Below are 21,277 nucleotides of genomic sequence, written 5' to 3'. Positions count from 1 at the left end.
CTTCTGAGAACAAAGACTGAAATTCTGCCTGGCCCTTATGCATTCCAAGCATGGGAAGAAAATCTCCACCACTCAAACCTTGTCTGTATAAAGACCAGTCATAGCCCTTAGCCTTTTTAATGATAGCCATGAGTGCAGAGCAAAGACTAGAACATTCATGGATTCCAAACGATTTTCCATAGTTGCACACTAATATTTCTTTAACAGCACTGATTTAGGGCACTTATTTGCAAAGAAGATAAAATGTTTTCCCTCTTTTCAGATACTCAGTTTGACTGAATTTCCATACCCCACATTCAATTCTATTTCCACTAGCTTAGTAGGAGTATTTCCAGGAAGCTAGGAGGGTGTGGGGAGGAACTAGGCTTATCACGGAAACTAGACACAGCACCACAGTTTTAGTTCATCCAAGATCTACATGGCCTTATACTAGATTGTATTATATAAAAAGTACCCACTGGCCTACTATATTATCTAAAGTGTGTGTGTACAATAATCACATACACACAAATATTATGAATAAGAGGGAATAAGGATTTGGGAAGCTATCCCTTAATTAATTGTGGCCAAACCATTACAATTACATTGTTGCCACCAACTACTGGTTGCCTTTTTCCTTCCATTTTTTAAAACTCTGCCCCTCAATTATTTTTGCCACAATTCTATTATCTCACTGTTGCCTTCTTCATTAAGTACTTCATTAAGTGCCAGACCTCTGATATATTTGTTATTATCTAAAGCCCAGTTCGGTCATCCATACTCAAGCCAATGGGACGACTCACAGAGCAAGGTAATAACTTAACGCAAGGGTGACAGAACTGAGGCCTTAATAGCTTCCTTCTCACAGTGTCATTCTTAATTTCAGTGCTGCCATTATTACCTGTGCTCCTGTATTTCTCCAATATTTGCTCATAGTCACCATTATGACAACTCAGGCTACCTCCACATATAACTCCTGCCACCTCTAGTCACACCTCCTGTACTCATCTCCATTAACCTCCCCCTTTTTCCTCACTCGCTTCTTCTCTCCACACCTTTACGTCTCCCTTCATTATTCTGTTCTCACAAGCTCTACTGCCTTCTTTATTTAAATCTCCCCAGCTCCACATATGATCTCCCCTTTTCACTCTCACAAATTCTCTTCTCAGCTCCACTTCTCCCACGGGCTATGCTGTGGAGCAAGGCTACAAGCAGAGAACAGGCAGGCAGCATGCTAAAGCTGCAGAGGCTCCTGTCGGGGGAGCCCATTCTCTGCCGATCAAGCTAATCCAGCATCCTTCTGACAGTGTGACAGAATGGCTGCTCCGCTCTCTCTATAGTTTGGCCATAAGTACTGGGTGCTCTGCCTTTCATTTTTCCCCTCCAGTATGAAGCAGAGCTCTCAGACTTCTTACTTGTGCCCTTGCTCTTTTCTTTATTTTTATTTATTTATTGGTCTATCTTTCTTCCTTCGTCTCCCTGTAATACAAAAGAGAGAGAAGGGAGAGAGTAGGAGAGTTAGGGAGGAGTCTCTGTACTCCTGAGGTGGAGAGAAAAAGATCTTTGGAAAGAGGTTCTCTTCAGACCCTCAGAGCTGGGGATTCCCACTGGGTAATACCACAATAATCTGTCCCTCATTCCACGGCCATGGGATGGGAGATGAGAGAGGGGCATACAACAAACAACTTGTGTTGATTACATTAAACAAGCAATCTTACACATGGCAACATGTCTGGCCCATTTATAAAAAAAAGTCTGCACTTCAGTTTTCGTAGTTAATATTGAATTAGGTTAAAGTAGAAAGTATACAACATATCTTGGTTAAATAGTTCACTGTAGCAAAAGTGGTTCTGTCCAAGTAATCTTTTTTCATTACCCCAGCCAGGTTCTGAAAAAGTTTCTTCATTCCACAGTGTTAAAGGTTTGATCCTGCCCTTCCCTCTTACACAGTGATGAGCATTACTTCATATACCATAAAAGTAGCTGCTACACATGCAGGCACAAGTGCTGTAGTGGTTTTTCAAGAAATTCATAACTATATTATACACCTCTGCACCAGAGGTCTTTTGTGGATAAAGCATTCCCTCTCTCTGAGGCAGACACCACCTTTTGGTCTGAGTCAGAGGAGTGCACAATAATTGTAACTGATTTTGTTAATCTGCGTAAGCGTGTAGTATATGAATGATCATGACTGGGTTAGGAAACTGGGGTCTCTGTCAAATGGTTTTTATGAATCACCTCTTCTTCTTCCTTGTATATTTTACTACCATCAAGTCTCTGTGCAACATCCTCAGACAGAGGATTTTGGACTATGGCCATTTTTCCATGTTTAAAACAATGTAAAAATATGCCTAATAGCAGTGTGAGCAATACTGTTATTGTTTCCTGGCAACCAGCTTCAGGGCATTCCAGCAAAAAGCAGTGGCCCAAATAATGAACTGAAGCAATAATGTGGTTTGTGGTGCCTAACAAAATGGTTTCAATTCTGCTTTGTCTTGTCTATCTTTTTTTTTTTTTTTTTAAATCAAATTATACCGTAACTCCTCAGGTTAATGTTTGTAGGGGTCCCAAATCAGTAAATCCACACTTGGGACCAGATTATCTTTTCAAAGCTACAGGACAGAAAGCAGCATTATTTATTGGTCATCACAGATGCAGAGTGGCATTGTTGTTTTTACCCAACGTCCCAAATAGGGATTTGCACTGAGGGCTAGAATAAAACACAAAGATGCAACAAACATCAAGAATGTGTGATCAGTTGTTGAACTCAACAACTTTCCACATGGACTCACATGTAACAGGATTCAGGTGGTCCAAGGATGGATGAAAGCAGATTATTAAGGTCATCATCATCTTTATGTCTTTGTGTAAGGGCCTGATCCAAAACCCACTGACCTAACAGGAACCTTTCCACTGACTTCAATGGGCTTTGAATTAGGCCCCGATACATTAGATGATTAAACATCAGAGTGGTGTGTAGAGATGCTAATACTCTTAGGATATGACTGAACCTGTACCAACTCCCCCACATCCTTCAGGTTGCACCAGTGCCCATGGTCAGTAGCAGAATAGAGAGCAGCAGCAGAAGTAGAAGAGCAATAGTAAATATGATTTCTGACTTTATTTTCATACATAGTGATACTGTGCATCAATGCACTGTTGCCATACCCCTAAGCACCGTAGTGTCCATTTCAGAATTCTTCTCTTTGTAATTTTGGGTGTTTTTAATTCATTTAGAAATCCACAAGAGAAAAGATTTTTTACAGCTATTCCATATTTTACAATCATCATTTAGAAAGGTCTGCGTTCATTTTCAGAGGTCTGAGTGTCTCTTTATATCAATAGATTTCTTCTCGGTAAATTACTTACCTCAATAGTATACTCAATGTAAGGTGTAATGCACTAAATTGTCCACCACTTCCAGGAAGTAAGTGAAATAAAGAGGAACTGCATATGAGCTTACAAAGCACATTAATGTAACATTCATTTACTGAAAGGTAGCAACCGAAAAGTACTAAGAAAGTCAACATACTGTAAACAGTGACATATGTGGATGAGCCATCAAAGCACAGGTGATCAGGGAGATAACTTGTGAATATATTCAGTCCTCTCCATATACTGAATCTCCACTAAAATCACCTCATTTAACACAGAAAAAAAGCCAAGGACTGGTTTATTAGCGTAAAATCCCAAAATAAATAAATATGTCACAAACACTGAAATCTTAGTCTCACTGGGTATAAAGAGCTGCTTCCAGGCCATTCTCCTGCAGTAATTCTTTGTCATTGATGATACGTCTACACAGGGATAAAGGACGTGCAGCGCAGCTGCGGCTGGCCTTGATCAGCTGGCTTGGGCTGCGGGGCTATGAACTGCTGTGTAGACATTCAGTCGCCAGTTGCAGCCCGAGCTCTGAGACCCTCCACTCTCGCAGGGTCCCAGAGCTTGAGCTCCAACCCGAGCCCAAACATCTAAACAGCAATTTTTCAGCCCCAGCGCCTGAGTCCAAGTCAGCTGACCCAGGTCACTGAAGGTTTCATACCTGTGTACACATAGCCTGTTAGTAACATCACTCAGGCCTGAAAGAGAAAACGAACACTAGAAGATTATTTTCAATTCCTTATGAGTGAAGCCAGATTTCCTAGCTATTTACAAAATTCCTACTAATTCTGGGTATTTAAGACTTCTATAACAATCATCCTGATGTTAAGATCCTTGTATTCTCTTCCCTCTTTCTTTTTTAAAAAACCTGTTGAGATGCGGAGCTAGTAAGGGTTAAGCAACCAGCAGGCTGGGTGACCTGGAGGCAACCCTTGAGGACACAGAAGAGTATTGAAATGGTAAACAGCGCCATTCCTAGTAGTTATCAAAGCCACATTAAGTAGACCAGAATCTTTAATATATATGCCTGTATTGTTAGAGAATCAAAGGGTAGACGCTAACTGTATTTGCCTACCGTTCATTAATTTCAGCTTCCGTATTTTAAAAGGTTCATAGTTGTTCATCCATTTGGGTGTATGTATGCAACTTAAAATTAATTTCTATGAAGAAGGAACCCGAGCCTACAATTTGGATCTGCTGTCATTACTGAATTCATGATCATGAAGGGTTTTTTTTTTTGAACATTCAAATTGGTAAATACTTTTTTTTTTTTTTTTTTTGCAAGTTTTCATTTGCTGACTAAGCCTCAACATTCCCATAAATCTGTGAAAGTAGTTTGATAAGGACATTAATGAAATGCTAGCAATTCCAGTACATTAAGAGAAAATCTCAAACTGTGTCTGCAGTGCTTGCATGCTGACCCTGTCCTTATACTCCATTTCTCTTTTTGAGTTATTTCTACCTGCCACATACCTTAAGTTTAGAGAATCTGGTAAATATATTTTCCCCATATCACATACTATTATAGATGTTTTTTATTTTTGTTATTAAAGATTTAGTATTGTTATTAAAATAATTATTTGCACTTGTATAGATACATTCATATAATGCTCCAAGGATTTCAAAGAACTTTACAAACATTACTCTTGTATTGTTGAATACTTCAGTATATTTAAATTAATTTTAATAGTACCTGTTACCAAAGCAACTATTTTTTTTTAAATAAAAAAGCACATGCTTATTTGCTTAGTTACTGCATCGTCAAACTGATGTTGCCCCAGTCTGACCTAAAATCTTTGAGGAGAGTTTTCTTTAGAAAAGACATTAAGATGTAGCCCTATGTGTCTCTTGGGGGAAATGTCTCACTGGTTAAGCCAAGCAAATGGAAGAATTATTTTGCTATTTATGCAATGTTTTAAAGTGAAACATCAAAAGAGAAGGAAAAAGAGGATATTCAGTGCACTGAGACTTGCTTGTTTGAGATTTTCCGCAAAATCAACACATATTGAATAGCTAAAATAGAACTGCACTATAATGTTTCATCACACAGACATATTTCAGACGTTAAACGTCGTATCTGTGAATGCCTTTTTTATTATTAGAACACCTCATGTACCCACAACTGTTTTCCCACACTTATTGACAAGGAATGGTGTAATTAGCATGTGTCATGCAATGGAGACCATGATCCAGTTTCACAAAAATAGTGTAAAATGGAATTTCAAAACAGCACCTTCTCCTCACCCCCAGAACAAACCTATGAAGTCTTCAGTGAAACAGCATGGGCACATATAGCACAAGGCCTGAGGTTTAAAGAAGAACTTATCCAAATTAAAATTTCATAGGCATTAAATATATTGTTATGGCAAAATTTTAACTAAAAGTCTTCTATACTTAACAGAATTCCAAGTCTTGCTATATTTTTCTCACAATAATAAATAGTCCTTATATTTTAAAAACCACAGTGCAAACAGGTGCCATAAACACTAAACAATTATGTGCACCAGTAATTAATAAAGAATGACTGTTTTATGATTTTCACATTAATATTCTGATGCATGTGCAACTTCCATACAAAGCTACAGGAGATATCTATGCATATTTGAGGGATGACTATATAATGAAGTCAATTTGTGTTTTTCTATTTAATGAATCATATGATTTTAAAGATAATGCAAAAGCCTGTCTAAATTTCAATTAGATAGTTACATTCTGGCTACTGTTCTAGATTCTGTTGTTTTGCACTATTGATCAAAGGTTTCCAACTGCTATCCCAGAAGTAGTTGCATTTTAATGATGGATGAAGTAATAGCACGGTGCTTATATAGCACAGTGATTGGCATGAAAATAGATTAGATAAGCAAGATACTGATTCCTGACTACATATAGTTTCCAATTTTAATTAAAGCACAAAAAAGTGACATTAGGAACGATATTCAGAATGTGAAGATAAGTTCTCAAAAATTAGGAAATGCCAAAATAAAGCTTGTCCATGTTCCCTCATACATTGACACAGTCTTTAATTACATGATCCCATAGTATTTTTTCCACAGGACCCTTGCCTCAATGAGTTCACAGCATGGACAGGACTTAATTAATCAGGCAGCTGTTCCATATTTATTTTTATCCTCCTCATTCATTGTGTGGCTCCCAAGCCTTGGTTGCTTTACATTCTGAACTAAATAAGGATTTTTTTTATTTCTTCATGGGTTTTTCCTATTGAGCTCATCAGCATAGCTCAGTGCCTCAAACAAACAAATTAATTTATCTTCAGAACACCCCTTTTAAATATGGAAGTATTAGTATCCCCATTTTACAGATGAGAAACTCTGGCACACAAAGATTAAGGCCAAAATCTGCAAAAGTATCCACTAACTTTGGAAGTCACAATGACTGCATGGCTATTTTGAGAGCAAAGGACTGATATTTTGAAGGTGCTGACCATCCACTACTCCCCTTGATTTCAGCTGGAGAGTTGAATGCTCAACACTTCTGAGAATCTGGCCCGAGCAGTCTCAAATTGGGACCCAGATAATGCATCATACAATTGAAGGCCATTCCTGGAAAGACTGTGTTACATACCTGTAACTGGAGGTTCTTCAAGATGGGTGTTCCACACATGGGTGTACATGGACGCTATTCACCTGCATCCATAAGTGTTTCGTAGCAGTGGTCATTGACCTACACGTGTGTTGTGCGTCTCCTTCTGCTCTCAGCTGAGGGTAGAAGAGGTAGTGCGAGTCAACACCTCTCCAGTTTCCCTCTTACCATTATAGAATCCAGTCCAAAGCAGAGGGGATGGCAGAGTAGTGGCGTCCACACAGCTCAAAGAACCTCCAAATACAGGTAAAAAACCTCCCCTTCTTAAAGTGATAGGCCCTATTGCCCACATGGATGACTCGTGAGCAGTGATCAGTGCAGACAGTCCATGTGAGGATGCCAATGGAAGTGCGGTCTGCAGTACGGCCTGGTCCATGGCTGATCTGTAGCTGCTGCTTGTACGATGGCATAGTATGTTGTGAATCTGTGGACAGATCGCCACACCACTGTTCAACACATGTCCTGCCAGGACACATCAGCCAGTGAGGCTGCGGTGGCAGCCTGCACCCGTATAGAGTGCTTTGTGACTGTCAGGCGGGAGTATGTTGGATTATTTGTAGCATTCACGGATGCACCCCGAGACCCATTTGGAGATTCACTGGGACAAGAGAGCTTTGCCCTTTGACTGGTCAGCAATGGTCATAAATAGTTTTGGCGATTTTCAAAATAGTTGAGTCCTGTGGAGGTAGAATGTTAGTGTGCAACCGATGTCGAGGGAGTGCAAGGCCCTGTCAGTGGAGGAGGTGTGTGGCTTGTGGTGGAAAACCAGCTAGTGGATAGAATGACTGAGGTGGAACTCAGACACCACTTTTGGAAGGAATTTAGGGTGCAGCCATAAGGACACCTTGTCCTTGTGGAATATCAAGTGTGTGTGGGGGGGGGTGTCCGCCATCATGGCTGAGAGTTCACTGACTCGTCTGGACGAAGTGATGGCTCCTCAGAACGCCACTTTCACTGAGAGGTGGGAGAGGGAGCATACCACCAGTGGTTCAAAGGGTGGCTTCATGAGGGTGGAGAGAATGAGATTAAGGTCCCAAGGGAGCATGGGCTTCAGCATTGGAAAAGTGTTGAGTAAATTTTTCAATATTTCACCGAAATTATCTTTGTATCTCTCCACTTGTTAAGACTGGTGCATTAGTTACCATGCGTCATATCCTGGCCCCGCTGAAGTCAATGGCAAAATCCCACTGACTTTAGTGCGGCCATACATCCAACTGGAAAGGACTCAAAAGGAACCTAAAACCTCTAAATATAGCCTAAAAGAGCTTTTCCATCCAGGAAAGTGTCTGACTCTAAAGTATAATATCTTGGTCCATCCAGAGCTAGGAGTGAGTATTATGTGCGCCCCTGTGGAAAGCTGAGGACATCCTTTTCCTCCTGAGTTCTACTCAGCGCAGCACAGGAAGGACAATCAGGCAATTGATTATGCTCCCTCATTCTGCGTTGGGCCAGTCCCAACAAAAGATTTTGCAACTTTGTCAAAAGCACCATTTAAAAAAATACCTGTGGAAATCTGCCTTGATTATCCCCTTTTTTGTATCTTCTAATTTGCAAATAGCATGAATCTGAAGATTCCCTATTACTGGCAAATGGTATGTCTAGTAAGTAATTTTCACAATAATATTGCTGACAGTAATGCCAGGAGCAGAGTACATTTTGTTCAGGAGTTACTTCATCATCATTTATACATTCATGGATTTAAAAGACAGCACAGAGCCCCTCTAGTCTATAGTTCTTTGTAGCATTTAATTTATAGAACCCATCATCCCAGCACTAATATTTATAGAATTCAAGTTCAACTCATGCTGGCTAGTGTATATTTATTTAATAGCTGTTTTAAAAGAGTAAAGTTCAATGCAATTTTTTTGCAATAAGTCCTATCTGAATTTCTATAAGTTTTATTTGCTTGCTGGTTTATAAAAGGGCTAAATGGGGAATTTCACAGGTGAATTTTCTAAGTTGGTGCTAATGTTACCACTGGAATCTCTGATAATTTTTTATTCCTGGGGATTTCAACGTTCAGGCAAATGACAGTTCATCTGTGAGGATATGTGCTTTCCTGGAATCAATGTGCTCTCTTGGTATTACCTATTGGCTTGTGGAGAGCTCCCATAAAGCAAGCCATATGCATGGCCTCACCTGTGGGTCTGATCTAAACATTTTTGTTGTATAGTTCACCCATGCTGGGTGGGCTATGTAACTATCCATTTCAGCTTGGAAGCTATTTCCCTCTCAATAGTTATATCAAAAACCATGCTGATGTATTTCTATCCAGCCTCCAAAGACTGTAGAAATCCACTGGATTTTATCAGTTTCCCTATTGGTGCTGAATCATATTTGCATCCCCTTTCCAGGTAGGGTGTCAATCAGCTCACCACCAGCTATATCCATTTGTTTGAGGAGGCTCTGAACTCCCTGATTCTCACTGTGCCCTATTTGCTTCTTGTGCTTGGAGACACCCATGGTTCAATTTGCAGTAATTTAAGTATCTAACTTATTAGAGAGAAGAGAGCAAGGGAGCTGGCTTACAGTATGATCATTTCAAACTACAATATTCTAATTATATATGCTTAAATGAAAAAGACCTAATTACTTAAAAAATATGTTAAAAAGCATTATTTAGCTTGTAAAGTCAAGCTTTTGAAAGTTAGGAAATGCCATATTTATAGTTGCTTGAGAAACTTTAATTCTGCCCCCTTATTTACCATCCTTTGCACTGAATAAGGACAGGGTCCTTGCAGCAGATCGCACACTCACCGCCATGGTGCCTCCTGCTGGTCAGTCCGGGAATTAGCTCTTTTCCAGCCCTCGGATCGCCCTCTGCTGGCCGGTGTCTCTCCTGCCTCCGGCCCCATGTCCCTCCTGGACCCTGGTGCCCCTTCCCTGGGGTTCTGCCCACAGCAGTACCCCCACACTCTGGGTCTCCCCTCCCAGGGGAACCCCCAACCTCCTAAGTCCACCTTGCCTCAGTGGCTACTGTCAGACTAGCCCCCTTTCACTGGGGAAAACTGCAGTCTGTAATGGCCACACATCATTGGTAAGGGGGTTGGACCAGCTGCCTCTGCCTATCTCCAGGCTGCACCTCTGCGGCCCCGGTACCTGCTTAGGCCTTAAACAAAGCCTCAGCTTGGGGAGTTGCCGGGCTGGAGCTTCCCAGCTTCTCTTGCCCTTCCCCAGCCCTGCTTCAGGTACCCTTTGCTCCCAGGCAGCTAGGCCCTTCTTACTCCAGGGCTGGAGTGAGACTGACAGCCTTCTGGCCCGGCAGCTCTTTTATAGGATCCAGCCTGGCTCTGATTGGCTGCCCCCCAGCCTTTTCTTATTGGCTCTTGGCCCCAGCCCTCTCCCAGGGCTGGCGTGGGATGACCACCCCACTACAGTCCTGTAGAAAAAAATCGTATGTGATCATGTAATTAAAGACTGCACTATAATGCATACACATGAGGGGGGCAAATTAAGATTATGCAGGCAACCCCAAATCTGTCATTTCCTACTTTTGTGTACTTGATTTCACAACATAAATAATGTTCTTTTAACATAGGGTTTTTAAATGTAATTTTCTAGATTTCTTTAAAGGGGAAAGACTAAAAACAAATTTAGTCTGCTAAGTGCAACTGTAATAACCATTCCATCACATATCATCAATAGGGTTTGAACCAGGAACTTTCAGCATCTAGTGCCACCATTTGAGCTACAGGACTAAGTGCATTGGTTAGCAGCAGCAGAAGGGTTTTATCTCAGAGGAAGGATGGAGCGCTGCTCACTCCAGATCCTGGATCCTGGAGGGGTCGATAGGGAGAAACCCAGCATTAAAGTTTAATATACAAGCAGCATAATCTTGAGAGCTCACTGAGTTTTCAAGCTCCATTGGCATGGCATTCATATAACTCTTCAAGAGAATTTAGAGAATTTTTTAAAAAGTTTTAGCATGCTTCCAAATGCAGCAATAACTACTCAAAAGTCACCTGTTTCATTCTTTGCCCTCTTCAGTAAATCTAGAACTCTGCAGGCTCTGAAAGTGGGAAGACAAACCAAACACCTCCATCTCAGAGATATTAAGGGGTAATGTTCCACCAGGAAATGCTCATAAACTTTTGTGAAAAATTATTCAATATGGCTCATTTTACATCTATGTGTATCTGAACTATTTTATTGAAGTTTGTCACACCCAACTGGGCAGATCTGGCCCAAAGGTCAAAATCCAACAACAATGCTCCCTCTACATTCGCTTCTTTAAGGAAGGTGGAGCCCCGAGGCAGCTGCAGGTGCCCTTGTCGGCAAACCTGGGGGAGATGTCACAGATGCTATACTTGCCCCTCAACCCATTCTGCCTACTAGCTTCAGAGTATGTCTTTCCCCTATCTACTCCTAGTAGTATTGGTCTGACAGAACAGAAATCTCTGTCAATGAATTTCAGGTTTGCCAACAGGGGCTGCTGCCTCCGGAAGAGAGTTGGCAGTTATACTCCTTAGATACCATCAGGGTCTATATCGACCCCTCTCCTTGCCCTTTCTCAAGCTAACAATAGCCAAAGGCAGATCTGTCTTTGAAGGTATGTCTTATACTGTAATTACTTAGGACTTATAAAATATTATACCAACTGGACCTCAGATGCTAATCATGTTGGAATGGAACTCCCTAAGGAGTTAATAGAAATCAATATAGGAATATGGCATTTTAAAACAAACAAGTCTTTCTTGTATATAAGGATCAGACGGATTTTGCTTACTTTTAATATAAGAGTCTATGAGCTGGCTATGTGGCAGTTCTTAGGCTTTAACTACTGCAAATTGATGCAATTCTAGCTTCTGAAGATGAAAAGACTAAAATATGCCACAAAAGCAAATAAATATTTAAAATATAATACAAAATATAATCTCAGAAAAGCACTTTTATACCGAACAAATGCAAGTAAAACAACTGTCATTTTCTTTCAATCAGTGATGCAAGGTGTAAAAGGAAAAAATATTTTGAGCCAAAAAATGTGTCTAAAATGGAATCTAAAAAACTACCATATGAAATAAAATGTTTGGCTTCTCTCATTATTCTTTGATTTGACAATTATCAAGATCTTACATGGTTTGGAAACTTCTGCTGCTAATAATATAGAATATAATAATAATATAGAATATATAATAATATAATATAGAATAATATAGAATATAGTAAGATTTCAGAAACCATCACCTGATATTGCCAATCTGACTGACTATCATATGAGAAAAGGTGAGGGTATAGGGTTTTGTGGGTAGTTTATTTTGTTGCTTTGAATTATTAACTGGTTATGTTAAATTTCAATGTTGTTTATTATGTTGCTGTGTGGTTATTCTTGTGTGGCTTGAGATTTTAATTAATTGTCAGTGCACCCAAAACTGTGGATATGCTTTTTTTTGTTTGCATCTAAATATAAATATCTAAACAAACTAAAATGGATTTATAGAATAGTGAAATAAACAGAGAACTGCATATGGAAGCTATATTCACAGCTTTTCAACTACTCTCACTAGTGTGAGGCTACTTCTTTCTAAATTCACAGCAGAAAACTGTTTCTCTCTACCATAATACACAACCATTAACATATACTGAAATCAAGTTTAGGCAGAAAAAGTTTGTTAGGAATAGAAGATAAATATCTTACTTCCTCAAATTGACTGCATGACCTTTTAACGCGCAGAACATTTCTTCAGATCAAGCCAGTAGACACTTTGTAATGCCTAACTCATAATTAATCACATTCTCCACCTTTTAAGACCACGCTTGTCCTTGAGCTGCCCGCATGATGGAACATGAACCACGGCAACAAGCTGGGCATCTATACAACCATTCTTTTCAAAAACTAACTAAAAACTCTCCTTATTGTGCAAAAGTACATAAATGTAATAACATTAAAAAAAAGTCACTGATCAGAATGCAATCCTGAGTGCCAGCTTCTCAAGAAGTATGTTCTGAACAGAAGATTGGAGGAAGGGATCTGTCAGTTTATATTGGCTATACTCTCTGTTATATCTAAATCTAGCAGAGTTCACAGAGCATTTTTTATCTGAAAAGAAGCCATGATGTGGAAATAGCATTACATAATTCTAAAGGTGAGTCAGGTTCAATTTTTTTTTTATAAACAGGAAACCATATTAAATACTGACCGTCTTGTTTGTATGAAAATTATCTTGTTTTTTATTATTTTGACTTATCTGTTTTGACATGTAAGATCCATCCAGACATCATACAAAATATTTCCAAGATTTGAAACTATGTTTTCTCTATGCTATTTGTTTACAGTTTTACTCACAATGGAAAGGTGATGCAAGTTGATTCTGGCCCATTCTTAGAGGCAATGAATCCTCAGCAGATTGTTCTCCTGAAATCACTTTCTTTGCTGGATAATATTTGGGTTTGATCACATATTCTTGTGTCTGGCCATGATGAAGATTCATCATCAAAGTCTGAGATGAAAGGGGTATCATTCTGTTTAAGGGAAACAAAGAGGTGAAATTAATAAATTAACCATACAAGCAAACACACACACACAGAGGAAACTACTGATAATGCATATGTACTCATTTTAAGGTCTTAAAATAAAGTTTGGAAAACTTATTGGATTAAAAAAGTCTTTGGCTTTGAAACATAGCAACTGAGTTTCTATTCATTCTACCTTGTCATGCCTCTAGCATTCTCCTGGCCTTGTCAGTCTATAGCTCATCCTACAAAGGGGATCTATTAAACGTGTGGAGACTGTCTTATGATATTCCTACTAAGTAGTGACATCATTTATCAGATTACCAAAAAATATATATAGCTGAGGAGGGGATCTCTCCTCAGAACTCCAAGTCAGAACTCAATTTTGTTAGAACATAGGAATTTCCAGATTGGTTCAGACAAGTAGAAATGCATCTCGGCCATTCTCTTGTTTCCTACAATGACTGGTACCAAGTACTTCAGCTAAAGATACAAGAAATAATGAAATAACTTGCTCATTAGGGAAGTTTCTTCCTTGGTCAGTTAGCGGTTGGCTTATGAGCTAAAGCATTTAGGTTTACAATCACTTTACACATTTTTAACCTCTTTAATGGACCTCTCTACTTAAACCAAGTCTAAATTTGGCCCAGAGTGACTAGTCCACTATCAAAATGAAAGAAAGAAATATATTCAGTGAGCCCTCCTTTTTAATTTGAATTAACAGTGAAAATCTTTACCATTTAAGTGTGTTTTAAAGGAGGTATTTTTGTAATTACTATTATTACCCCTTTTTGACCCAAGCAGCAGTCAAAGCTCAGGGCCCTAGGAACGTCCCAACTGGGAGCAGAAATTGATGAAGAAGTCTGGTAAATTCTTTGATGCATCTTGTTTATTTGCAAGGAATGTACAAAGACCTGCTTCTCTGAAGGCAGCAGGAACCAAAAAATGGGACAACTTCTTTGCTTATAGCCCCAAGCCACTTTAGCCAGCACCAGAGCCAGAATCTTACTCTAGGCTTCACCAGGGTCACACCATGCTTACAGGCTGCTACTTGGCTTTCTTCCTGCCTCTGATGAAGTGTTTTCACCTTGTATGTCTGTTTTCACTTCATCTGTTTCGCCCAAGTTGTCAGATGGTTACAATCCCTTGAGAAAATTTTGCCTTAATCTATGATCACTGAGTATGAGAGAGGTAAGCTTCTTTGATCACTGTAGCGTTGACTGACCAGTGCCCATCTTTCCAAATTCTCACCAAGTCTTTGTTTTTTAACTGTGCAAGGGATCTTTCTCCCTTGACTTGTACTTTCCCACTCATTTCCTCACTATTACTCCTTTCTTTTTGTCCCATATCTGGTACAAGTATTTAGACATCTGTTGTAAAGTTTAGCAGATGATTTCCACATTTCAGCAATGTAGCTCTATAACTGAGTGGTACTAAAGATGGATCTTGGTCTTGCATCCAGTGCTTTTTTGAGCAAGTTCTTCACTATACATACTCCACATTCAATGAATCCATTGGCTTGAAGTTATCTGGGACTAGATGTCTTATGATGAATGTTGTACATTTTAGCAAAGTCCAGAAATTCCCTATTTTTGAACTGTGGTCTGTTGTCCATTATTACTGTTTTTGGAATTTCATGACATGCAAATATAGATTTAATGTGCCTACAGCTGTTGCTGCTGTGGTATCGTCAAGCATGACTATTTCCAGGAAAGCGGTCAAGTCGGTCCATTGTAACCAGGTGATTATGTCTTCCAGGTTAATCATGTCAATTCCTACTTTTTCCCATGGAGCTGCAAGATTTTTATGCAATATCACTAGTTCTTTCTGCTGAGATTCTCTGTACTTCTGACATATTCCAACCTGCTCGCCATTTCTTCAGTGTCAATATTTATCTGTGGCCAGAATACAACTTCTCTAGCTCTCTTTTTGATTTGATTTCCACAGTATGCATCCGATGAAGTGAGCTGTAGCTCACAAAAGCTTATGCTCAAATAAATTGGTCAGTCTCTAAGGTGCCACAAGTACTCCTTTTCTTTTTGCGAATACAGACTAACACGGCTGTTACTCTGAAACCTTTTTGATTTAGTCATTCCTAGGTCCCCTTCATGTATTTGTTCCAATGTTTTCCTTCACATCACTGTGGGAACCACGATCTGGGTCCACTTCAAGAGGACTCCTGAGATCGCTGAAAGCTCATTTTTATAGCGGGAACAGGCAGTTGGGAAGTATTAATTTTGTCCCCACCTTTATGTATCACTTGTATCACTGCTTGCAGCATTTCATCTTTAGCTGCTTCTGTCTCCAATTCATGCCATATGCCTGGAGATACAGCACGACACTTTTATCATATTCACATGTATGTTCACTGATTGATCCAGATATCAGATTGTGTATTGTCAGATGGAGCGCATGCTCTTGAAGGTGTGTCTACCATTACTAAGTGGCATCCAGGTAGGAACTCCAGGCTGACGACATACTTCTGTACTTATAAAAGTAGTTACTGCATCCTTAGTGCTGCTTCTCCAAGTCCTTTTTTCTGTATTGCAATCAGTGGTTTGTGATCAGTTTCTGCATTGAAGCTCCAACCAGAGAGAAAGTTGTGAAATCTTGTACACCCATATCCCAGACCTAGTGTCAATTTTACAATTAGTGTATACATCTTCTCTGTGGCTGTCAAAGCCCTACATGCTGACAGCTAATTAGTTCCATGACACTGTAATAATACTGTTCCCAACGCTCCTTTGAAGGCAGCTGTGGAGAGTTTGAGGTCTTTCAGTGGCTCAAAACTTGCAGCACTAGAGCGAATGACAGAATGTCCTTTAAATTACTGAACTCTTTTTCAAGACCTGGTATCCATGCCCATTCAATGCCCTTATGAAGCAGCTGTCTTAGGTATGAATTTGCTGACACAATTCAACATGCCTACAGCCTCTAACTTCCCTTTTTATCTTCAGGTCTCCATATGTTCAGTTTTGCAAGACTCTTTGATTCATCAGGTAAAAGTCCTTTGGAGGTCATTCCTTATGTCAACTATGTTATTTTGAAACTGACATCTGACCTTTTCATTTTAAGGTTATTACCTCTTGCAATCTCTCTTCAGTCATCCCAGATGTTCAACGTTTGCAGTGTTGTTGTAGCCATGCTGGATCCAGGATATTAGTGAGACAAGGTGGGTGAGGTAATATCTTTTATTGGACCAACTTCTGCTGGTGAAAAAGACAAGCTTTCGAACTAAACGGAGCTTGTAAGAAGTTGGTCCAATAAAAGAAATTACCTCACCCACCTTGTCTCTCCCAAATGCCCAATGGCTGTATTGCCCCAAATTATGATGTCATCAATGTACACTTTCACACCTGCTAGACTGTCCAGCATCTGGATCATTGTACAGTGAAATACTTCTGGAGTCTTATAAGTTATTGGGAGGCAAACATTTCCTGTGATTACATCTTCATATGATGCCATTAATACTTTCATATCTGGTTCTTTGTTGTCTTTCTGACTCTCGCTGGTATACATCCTCTTAACAAGACTAAGCACCTCAAGCATGTGTAAACCCAAGACTGTTTGCTTGCCTTTGTGTACCACCACAAACTCTTGTTTTATCAATTTCCCTTTATCTTTAACTGTCGATGTGCACTCTCCCAATACTAGAATTGTTGCTCCATTATAGTCTTTCACAGACACTTTTGCCTCTTCCACATTTTTATGCTCCTTACATCTCTCTCTGTCAGTTTCTGTTGTTACGTTTACTTGTGCCTCAGTGTCTATCTTTTATGTCATATATGTGCCATTCGTTCACATTTTAATTAGTCCATCTGTTGCATTTTCAGCCTCCTCTTGTATGTCATATGTACCATTTGTTCACATTTTAATTAGTCGATCTTTTGCATTTTCAGTCTCCTCTGTTATTGTGCTTAAAAATAGCTCTTGCTCTTCACTTGAGGAAACCTTTCTGCAATTAATACGTGCACTTTTTTGCCTTCTCTGCACCTTTTAGCATAATGGTTGGGTTTATAACTATTTCTACATATTTGCCAGAATGCAGGGCATTTCCTATACTCAGAATGGTTGCCACATTCCTGGAATTGTTTCCTGCTTTCCAGGTTTTGGTCTTTGGCCAATTTAATTTCTGTTAACTTTTCCCTTCCTGGTTTAGCTATCGTACTCACAGTCAAATGCTCTATGCCTTTCTCTAGGCTTTTTATTTGTGCTTTTTGCTGCTTGGAAAATACATATTGCCTTTTCTAGTGTCAAATCCATCTCCCTTAGTAATCATTCACAGACACTTTTATTGTTATACCCCAGGACAATCTGGTTTTTAAATCAGAGAGTTTTAATATTCCATATTCGCACAACTGACTTTTTAGTTTTAAGTCTGTAACAAACTCCTCCGTTGCTTTTCTTTCATTCTGTGTCCTCATCCAGAACAGCGCTCTCTCTCTCAAGTAACATTTTACTAGGAATACAATGATCCTCAAAACATTTTCATTATTTCTGCAAAGCTTTCCTCTCTTTCCCCACTACCTTTGTATGGAGTGCATTGTGCATAATTTAGGGATTCTGTACCTCTCACCATTAAGAGAAGAGCAATCTTTTGCTCCTCCTCCAGTTTATTTGCCCCTATGGCCTTCATATACAGCTGAAATCGCTGCATTCAGCATTTCCGCTGATTCTCAGGGCTGGTGGGGCAGTTACACGCAGTTGCACGGGCTCTGTAGCAGCCATTTCAATGTTACCTCCCTCTGGATCTTCCTGCATGCTGTGCCTTCCACTTCTGGTCACACACAGTATCCTAGCCCTGGTCTACACTATGAACTTATGTCAATATAAGTACATTGCTCAGGGCTGTAGAAAATCCAAACCCCAAGCAGTGAAGTTATACTGACCTAATCCCTCAGCGTAAACAGTGCTATGTTGATGGGAGGGCTTCTCCCATCAACATAGCTACCACCTCTCAGGGAGGTGGAGTACCTAATCTGATGGGAGTGGAGGTAGCATCTTCACATGGAGCACTACAGTGCTGTAAATGTAGACATACCCTTACTGGCAAAGCAGATCACTGTCAGGATAAACCTTTTATTGTGAATATAACAGGTAACAACTTTCTACCACTCTGGGTGGCTGAAGCCTGCAACTGCCCTTTCCTTGGCTTGTTTCTGCCCCAGCAGGAAGTGTGTACCAGAAGACCAAAGACTGAATAAACAGTGTACAGGAAGTGTGGCATCTGTACACTTCCTAGAAGGCTTATGTCATTTAAGGAACATTCAGAGAGGTTTGAAGGGAGACTCCTTGAGCTGCAGGACTATACTGAGGTCCCAGGCAGAAGTTGGTTCTCTAACAGGTGGTTAAGCGAGCAATAGCCATTTGAGAATCTTTGATACCATGGAGAGAGAGGAAACCAAACATGACAGCTGGATGGCAAAATGAGACTGCTGTGAAGTGAACATTATTGGAGCTGAACAACAGGCTGGCTTGTTTTAAGTGTAACTAAAAGTCTTGAATCTTCAGTAGCAAACCCTGGACCTGGTATGTCCCCATATCAAGAACCTCTTCCATCCAGATGAGTATGTCCTTCTGGTAGATGTTTTCCTTCTCTGATTCAGGATTTCCTGGATGTGCTGGGAGCAGTCTCTAGCCATGGTACTTAACCAGCCAACTGTCATACCGTCAGGTGCAGTGACTCTAGGTCTGGATGGAGTATCAGGCTGTGGTACTGTGAGACGGGTCTAGGTAGTCTGGGAGCTGCATAAGAGGCTGATGGGACATCTGCAGCAGCTCTATCGGCCAAAATTGTCTCTATCAGAGCTATGAGAATGATCATGGCTTTGTCTCTTTTGATCTTGGAAGTTTTCCTGGGAATTAGGGAAACTGGTAGAAACGCAGAGAGTAGGCCTCTGTTCCAATGCAAAAGGAAAGTATCTGGTAACAGTCCTGTACTCAGGCCTCCTCTGGAGCAGTAGCTCTGACACTTGACTTTATCCTCACAAATGATGGAACATCGATTCTGTGATGGATCTGTGCAATAACCATTTGTGATTGGTCATTGACTGCCCACACAGGAAATCCATTAGGCTGCTGCTGACTCACAGGAGATGAAGGATGAACAGGGATCACCCTCTTCTGATGGCAGAATTTGACAGCATCCAGGCAGAGGGACGAGAAGCAGGCACCTAAGTAGGGGCAGATGTGAATTCCCTCCCTTCTCAGGTGGGCTATTACCACTGCTAGGCATTTCAGAAAGACCAACAGTACTGGGGAGAGTTTGAGTGCAAACACCTTGTAGTGGTAATGCTTTGACCACACTGTGAATTCTCAAGTGCTTCCAGTGGGCCAAGTGATTGGTTATGTGGAGGTATGCATCTCACTAGTCAAGAGCCATGAACCAGTCTTGAGCCTGCAGAGGTGAAGTGATGGATTCTTCTTCTAAAGTGGCATATGTATTTGTTCAGTCTCCTCCGGACTAAGATAGGACTCCCCTCCCCCCACACCCCTTTCTTCTTTGGGATAAAGAAATATTGGGAATAGAAGCCTCTTCCCCTGTACTCCTGAAGGATCTCTTCTAGATAAGTGCATCCCTTGACTTGCAAGTCCTTGAGAAGAAGGATTTACACACCAAATATTTATCTGGGATGAGACTCTCCCCCAGGCAGAGTAGGTATCAACTATGCTGGTTGCCCAGGGGAGATGAATCCATTGTGGTTCAGTCACTTTTTATACCCTAAGAATTTAAAGACTGTCCTGGCAGTAGGAACCAGGCACCTTACCCCACTGAAAGAGGGTTGCTGTGTCTTTTCCTTTGGAATGTCCAAATTAAGAAAAGAAAGAATAAGGAAGGTGAAGAAAGGTTTTCTTTACTAAACTAATTAGAAAGGGATGGGTTTGAGCTCAGTAGCATTAGCAGGTTCAACCCTTGCTGGGTTCAGTCTTGCTGCCAGGCATGGGAAGAGGAAACTGAGGCAGGGTGGCAGCTGCTCCACACTTTATGTGAGCATTAGGTGGTGGAGGGTGCATGCACAGCCCCATTGGACACTGCTATTCAAAAAAAAAAATCCAATCTTGTGTGCATGAGGTGCATGCGCACCTAACAGTGGGATCCACACTGACATGTACTCAAAGAACATATTTTATGACCTTTCTCCTCTCCCCTTCTCCTCATCTCTTTTGACACCCTCTTACTCAGTCTTCCTATTCACAAACTCTTAAGTCTCATTTGTTTACTGCCTCTAAATAAATCCCTCCTCAAAGCTAATGTACTATGACACCTTTAAGAGATCAACCAATTAGCGATAGGCAAGTTGAGTGACCACTAAGGATATCTAGCTCTTCTTTTAATTATTTCTAAACAACAGTACAAATGTATATAAAAATTGCATATATCTTACTGTTTCCCACTCTCCCTGCCCCCAACTTTAAAAAGTTGGTTGTCTTCTCTTACTGTAAGTTCCTTGGGACAGGGCCTGTCTATTACTATGAGTCTGGACAGAACATAGCTCAGTGGGGCCTCTGAGCATTACTGCAATGTAAATGTTAAATAATACGAATGCTACTATAATACATGCTATTTTGCAAGATTAAAATTAAGAATTGTATAAATCAAGCATGATTTTGAAATAAGATTTCATTTCACATAGATTTATATCGCTGCAATATATGTGCAAGCAAGACTGTAAATAAATTGTCAAAATGGATATTAACTTAAATACATTTGACTAATAAGATCTCCTTGGCTAACGTGTACATGAGCCACATGAACAGATGTTTCATTGTGCCACCTCTCCCTTCAATGCATCCATACAATACCCACAAATATTAATGAGGTTTTGAAAGCACATCAAGGGAGGACTAAACCTCAATGTCACTAAGT

At 40.2% G+C, this 21,277-nt stretch overlaps 1 protein-coding gene across 6 annotated transcripts in view; it reads right to left on the bottom strand.

Moving 5' to 3' along the window:
* The window catches only part of LTBP1 (latent transforming growth factor beta binding protein 1), a 361,660-nt gene that overhangs the window by 231,713 nt on the left and 108,670 nt on the right, over positions 1 to 21,277 (bottom strand). For all 6 annotated transcript variants that reach the window (XM_037895450.2, XM_027833839.3, XM_043543429.1 and 3 more), the window contains exon 4: positions 13,244 to 13,419. In XM_037895450.2, the coding sequence (XP_037751378.1) occupies positions 13,244 to 13,419 (176 nt within the window). The remainder of the gene's footprint in view (positions 1 to 13,243; positions 13,420 to 21,277) is intronic.

The sequence above is a fragment of the Chelonia mydas genome, chromosome 3 (genome assembly GCF_015237465.2).
Source record: "Chelonia mydas isolate rCheMyd1 chromosome 3, rCheMyd1.pri.v2, whole genome shotgun sequence".
Taxonomy (NCBI): Eukaryota; Metazoa; Chordata; order Testudines; family Cheloniidae; genus Chelonia; species Chelonia mydas.
This window is presented reverse-complemented; position numbering and strand designations above follow the sequence as displayed.